Source organism: Drosophila biarmipes, chromosome 3R (genome assembly GCF_025231255.1).
Source record: "Drosophila biarmipes strain raj3 chromosome 3R, RU_DBia_V1.1, whole genome shotgun sequence".
Lineage (NCBI taxonomy): Eukaryota > Metazoa > Arthropoda > Insecta > Diptera > Drosophilidae > Drosophila > Drosophila biarmipes.
In genome coordinates this window covers 6,549,542-6,555,402 of record NC_066616.1, presented here as the reverse complement: position 1 = coordinate 6,555,402, position 5,861 = coordinate 6,549,542, and the positions used below count along the sequence as shown (strand labels likewise).

General features: G+C 42.5%; 1 protein-coding gene across 2 annotated transcripts; it reads right to left on the bottom strand.

Moving 5' to 3' along the window:
- Positions 1-2,345: 2,345 nt before the first annotated feature.
- LOC108027078 (uncharacterized) lies at positions 2,346-4,819 on the bottom strand. Of its 2 annotated transcripts, XM_017098293.3 has the most exons (8): positions 4,410-4,819; positions 4,187-4,356; positions 3,852-3,995; positions 3,588-3,797; positions 3,348-3,524; positions 2,988-3,286; positions 2,777-2,922; positions 2,346-2,727 (listed from the first exon to the last, which is right to left on the bottom strand). In XM_017098293.3, exons 1-8 carry the CDS (start codon positions 4,699-4,701, stop codon positions 2,420-2,422), a joined length of 1,746 nt encoding a protein of 581 aa, XP_016953782.1. In that variant the 5' UTR covers positions 4,702-4,819; the 3' UTR covers positions 2,346-2,419. The 2 variants fall into 2 exon arrangements, 1 of the variants encoding a protein (XP_016953782.1); XR_001768302.3 differs by lacking the exon at positions 2,988-3,286 and having other exon boundaries at positions 2,582-2,727.
- Positions 4,820-5,861: the final 1,042 nt, after the last annotated feature.

Genomic DNA, 5,861 nt, shown 5'->3' with positions numbered 1-5,861 from the left:
TTAATTCCGAATAAATGATTTTCATGGTTCGATGTTAATTTATTTTTATAAAACTAAGTTTTATAAGATACCAGCTTTGGATTTTCAAGCCCTAAACCAATTCTAGAAACTTGACTAAGAGTTTTGTTTATACAGATTTCCGCATACAGCAAAAATCTATTTTAAAAAAAGGAGTGCCTTAATTTCCAATTACAGCTATTGATTTCCCCGCCACTGTAGGTGTGTGATTGGATGCGAGTGTGCCTGGGGGTGTGTGTATGCAGGGTGGGCACGCATTTCCGTCAGCGCCAACTGTTTCTGGCCGCTCAGTGCACTTTGACTTGGCAGCCAGGACACTTGGAAGCCAGGACCAGCAGCAGGAGCAGAGCCAGCACCAGAATCAGATCCCTCCCTTCGCTGTTTGCCCGGATTTTGTGTGGCCTGCTCGTCCTGGGTCGTGTAATTTTATGACTAATTAGTCAGCTACTACGTCAAGTTGGTAACTACATAAAAACCGAAGCGACGACTCCGTTTAGCTTAAGTCCATTACAGGAGTGGGCGTCGATCGTTGGGCGTGGCCATTTATTTGCCTTGCTGCGCTTTTAATTGCTTGCCAGCAATTACTTCTGCCTTTTTATGGCATGTCTCGGCTGCCATTACAGCAGCAACAGCGGCAGCAGCAACATCTACGGGGCAGCAGCAGCAGCAACTGCAGCAGCCTCCGGTGTGTCTACAAAGTTGAGTTGCAGTTTTAGTTGGCTGCTGTCGGGCTGTTTTGTTTGGCTTTGTTTTATTTTGCCTTGCTTTTCTTTGTAGCCCGCTCCTCGCATTCTTTGTTCTTATTTGGCTTTGTGTAATTTTGCATCATAAAACACACAAAGCACAATGCAGGGACCAAGGAAGACGTTCCCCGTGCTGCTGTTTTTCTCCTCCTGCTTTGTGGTTGCCTAAAGCCGGCTTTAAGGTAGTTAAATCAAGCCCCCGGAGGGGGCAAACAAATCCGTACTGATGTCACCTTCTGTAATTAGGAAGTTCAGCCGTAGGTAGTGAGTAAGCGAGCGAGACGATATGAATAAATCAAGTGATTGACCAAGTAATTAAAGAAACTATAGAGCATTAAATGTTTCCCATTGTGGCGATAAGTCTATAAAATGTGACCATAATAATAGTGCATAAAAAAAATACAGGCAAATTTTATTATAATTTTAACGTCCTGAAATCATTCTACCAAAGAAGGGAAATCGCCACGTGGGTATCTCATAGTATGATTATTTGGAAAAAGTTTTGTGAGAAATCTAGCTAAGTAAAAAGATCTCACTATTGGTAAAATAATTAAAGAAACTATTATTTGTGCTAAACTAATGAAACTCTAAATTGAATTATTTGTCTTCCATTAATTTGTTGTCCTTTATTTATATTATTCAAATGAATTAAGGTCTCATTCTTGAGGTTTGCAACATTAATTTAATAAAAATCGGATAGAAAGGTAACAAGAAATATTGTTAATTTAACAAGTGACCAAGAGACGACAAATGACTTCCGCTGCCAAATGAGCCACTTCCGCTGCATGAACATCATTTGAGCAGGACCACGCCCAGCGACACCACCCCCGCCCTTCCTCCGCCAACAGAGGTCAAAGGAAACTTGCCCCATAGCCGTGGCGTGCTGAATTTAAAAATTCACTCCATACACGAGATCACGAGCAAGTCGAAAAAATTTAAATGACAAGCGACTAATGGGAATTGTCAACGGTTTCGCAGAGCAGGTGGTGCGAAAGTTTGCCACCTTTGGCCATCCTTTGCATCGAAAATCAGCTAACAACACAACAAATGGCTTCATTTATTTGCGTCTTTTGTGCGATGTTGCACGGAACTTCCTGCCACCAGGTGGAAGGCGAAGGCAGCTGAGGAAAATCCAGCAGGTGGGGATTGAGCTTGGGTTTTGAGTTTTTCGGGGGAGTCTGGCTTAGATCCGGCGCTCCCCAATCCGAAAGTGTGCAAAGTTTACTCTGGAAAGGTTGCCGCCTCCGAGCAGCGGCAACAAGAAGCGGAAAGAAACATAAACTATTTATATATAAGGGCAAGTTGCAGCTGCACTTTGCAGTGATTGAATGCCCAACGCCGACAGCCGTTAATGTGCTTGGGGTTTTTCATTGAGATAAACTTTTGGCCGGCCGGAAGAACCAGGGGAAACTCGCACTTTAAAGTTTTCCCCTTCTGCCAGCGGAGCTTCAAAGCTATTGCTTCGAGTTTTTCTCTTCCCTAGAGGACCATTTTTTGGAAAAAATTAAGCAATACGTTAGAATAACTAGCAATGCTTGACCTATTTTATATAGTGCTCGAAACTATAAATAATAAAGTTATCTCTTTGATAAAATATTTTTTTATTTTGTATTTGAAGACCGTTGTGCATTTTTGTGTAACATAGTCTATAGTATTTTCTAGGTAATTTGGTTGCGGTCCTCATTGACTTGATCATTACTTTGGAACATTTTAGAGCCAAGGCCCTTTTTCTTTGAGACCAAGTCGGAGGTCATGGTCATCCGCTTCATGTCCATCTCCTCCGCATTGACCCTCATGCAGATGTCTATAAATAGGCAGAGGTCGAGGTTCTTCATTTTCTTGGCCAACTCAAAGGCCTCGGCGAGGATTTCCTTTTCCTGTTCTATCTTTCCGAGAATGGCGTGGGCCTTGCATATAATGATCAGACTCAGGAAGCTCCAAATAATACTCTTACACTTGATGGCCTCTGTGGGGAACAGGGCTTTAAAACAAGCCTACTCTTCCGCTTCACTTACCCTCCAAGGACTTTCGGGCCATGGAGCAGGCCACATCAAATGAATTGAAATCCAGGTGCTCCTGAGCCAGTTCATGCAGAAGATAGGCGCGTTCTATGTGATACTCGGCAAACCGCATTCGATTCTCCAGACGGGCAACTTGTTTCCTAGAGAATAATGTACACGGTAAGAAACATAAAAAAATTAAATAGTTAATGAAATAATAACATACTTAAATTTCTCTGCCTTAGGGTCAGAGGTGGCCGATCTAGCAATATTCAGAGTATTCGGTTGCTTGAGCTTTGATTTTTTAATTTCCTGACTATTATTGAGGGGCAGCCTGAATAGTGTAAGGAGGCGTTGTCTACCCTGCAAGACGGTCATGTTGCTGGGAATTTTGTATTCATTAATGCGGGCTAGAGCCAGATAGTTGTAGACCTCATTAGTGAATTCAAACTTCCACGGCATAACGCGATGTGTCTTGATGGTGACATAGTCGCCCATGACCTCCTCAATAAACGTTGTCAGTTTCTGTGGAACAATATAAACCCCAATTTTCTAATTTTTTTGATTTCAATAGTCACTGACTTACATTTAGTTCCCCAACACGAATCAGCAGTCGAATACTACGCAGAATCTTGAACATATTTCGCCTCGTCTGGTATTGAATGCGATATAGGTTTTCCTCCTTCTGCTTGTGGTAGAACCCGTCACTGGGATACTTTTGCCGTTCCAGGGCGTACATGGGACACCGTGTATGCAGCATTTTCTAAAAATGACCAGCAATGATAGTCCCAACCCTACAGGGCTAATTAAAACGTCAAACTCAAACCGTTAGAGTGCGCTCCGCTTTGTAATTGCTTGCCATTAGTTTGCCCAAATACTCGGATGACTTTTGACAATGTTTGGGCTGCACATTGGGATCATCCCGTAGTCTCTTCAGGAAGGCCACATCCACCCAGCACTGGTTCAGGTACGACTGGTTATATATCTTGAAGTGCCTCTTTCGCCTGGCCACTTCCAGTGGTGAGAGATGCACTTCCTTAAGATTAAAATCATATTAATTAAGGTTTTTATGAAACTAATGTGGGGCTACCTCCTTTTCCGTTATGCTAACCACATCGCAATTATCTTTTATGTCCTTGGGCTGCTGTGACAGGCTGCCCATCATGCGATTTATTAGGCGCTGGACCGACATGGTGGTGTCTTCTGATAATGTGTCACGGAAGTTTTCGTTTAGCTGAAAGTTGATTAATTAATTTCACCTTTTTCTACGAGATAAACCAACAAGTTTGTATAATTTTTTAAAATCGGGATCTTTTGATGAGAGCATGAACCTTAAAATATTACCCTCTTTTTGTATGGATAAAAAATACATTTATCAGTGAGTTTTATCTATTTCTTTAACAGTTTCCTCCACGGTGAACCTACCACATTCAGGCGTTCGACAACGGGCGCTTTCTGAGCAGAGTCAAATTGCCTCAGGTGGCAATGCAGGTTTATTTTGGAGTTCTCCAGTCGATTCGACTCATACAAAGCGTTGCAGACTTCCAAGCTGACATTGCGATTATGAACTGGTGGCTTTCGGCTCCTCAACAAGTCTGGGTTTTGAGAAAATCAGAGGAGGTATAGCAGTCTGTAAGGCAAAAGTTACCTTCTGCCTTCTCGCAATCCTTTAGAGCCTCAGGTGCGAGACCCATGGACCTTTTCAGCTGGCTCCGGTGCATCAGAGCCTTTGCATTGAATGGGCACAGGTCCAGGACGTTATTGAAGTACCGGAGTCCATTTGCGTACCGCTGTTGGTTGAAGAAGTGGAGAGCCCAATCGGAATACATAGCGCCCTGGCGCTCTGGAGGGTACGCAATCGTCTCCCATGGCTGCAGATGCGGTTTCACTCCGGCAACGGGAGCCTGCAGACTTTCAGATGTGCTTATTGTGCTGGGCATTGTTAAATCGCAAAGGCTTATATGGGGAATAAGTCGCAACCAAACAAAAAGAAAGTAAAAACAACAAGTATAAAAAATGCGTGTTTAATGTGGATCAATTTTTGTATTTCTGACATTTTGAAGGGTGAATCAAGGGCCAAATTCCAGTTTTTTGAAAAAATTATTAATTTGCGCCGTTACCTCAACTTGAAAATTTGTCATCTATTAAATTTTACGAAAGAGGAAGTAAAATTGAAAAAATGGTATAAAATCACAATTGGATTTCAAGATATATTAGCTTCTCTTAATAGTTAATACTGCATTCTTTCTTGTCTCAATTGTTGAAGTGCACATGATATACACGTATGTAAAAGTAGCTTTGTTCTTTATGGACATACGAAAGAAGTAGCATACTACACAACGAAAATGTGTTAAGCCATTGGTATTAAATGTGTGCAACCTATAAGAGTATTCCCAGTAAATCCAGACATTTTGGTTGCATGCAGTTTTCACTTTTGCTAACAAAAACCACACCGAATATGAAAACAGTTTATTGAAACAGGCTTCTTCAGTACATGCCCATCTGAAATATTGATGATTTACATAGGGGAGATCTCTCAATCACCGAATAGCTTAATCGGTTTACGTCGTCGTGGAGTTGCTTTTGGAGTGCATATTGATGAACCTCTTTGGCGACATGTTCGAGTGCTGAATTATAAATTAAAATCCCAGCGGCAAAGCGGGCTCAGACCAGAGTGTTTGATGTTCAAATGGATGGAGGACTGGAACTGACAATGGAATTGTTCTGAGCTCTGAGATCCGTGTTCCGTGTGAGTTTTCAGCCAAAACGCCAAGCAACCCATACGGCCCGCAAACAAAATCAACAACTGGAAGAGCTACAAACTGCACTCGGCGTGGCCAAAGGGGCGTATACGTTATGTGGATTGACGTGAGGCGAGTGGAACCGAAGCAGCATCACCGTGCACTGACAAATGAGCACTAATCGCACTGCCGGTTCGTCGCTGTTTCTATATCCCTGAATCACTATTCCCTTTCTGTGTTTTTCCGCTTTTTGTGTGTCAACGGAACCGACTGGAAGGGGAAATAGCAGCGCATTTGCATTAAAGTCGCTTTGATTGGGCTCCCAGCAGGGATTTGGGGCACTTTTAGCTCGATTCTAT

Bases quoted from the DNA above. Each gene is read 5' to 3' on its own strand.
- LOC108027078 (XM_017098293.3), bottom strand. From the start codon at position 4,701: ATGCCCAGCACAATAAGCACATCTGAAAGTCTGCAGGCTCCCGTTGCC. The intron at 3,798-3,851 runs GTAGCCCCACAT...TTTAATCTTAAG, and splicing joins TTAGCATAACGGAAAAGGAG to GAAGTGCATCTCTCACCACT. The intron at 2,923-2,987 runs GTATGTTATTAT...ATTATTCTCTAG, and splicing joins CCTAAGGCAGAGAAATTTAA to GAAACAAGTTGCCCGTCTGG.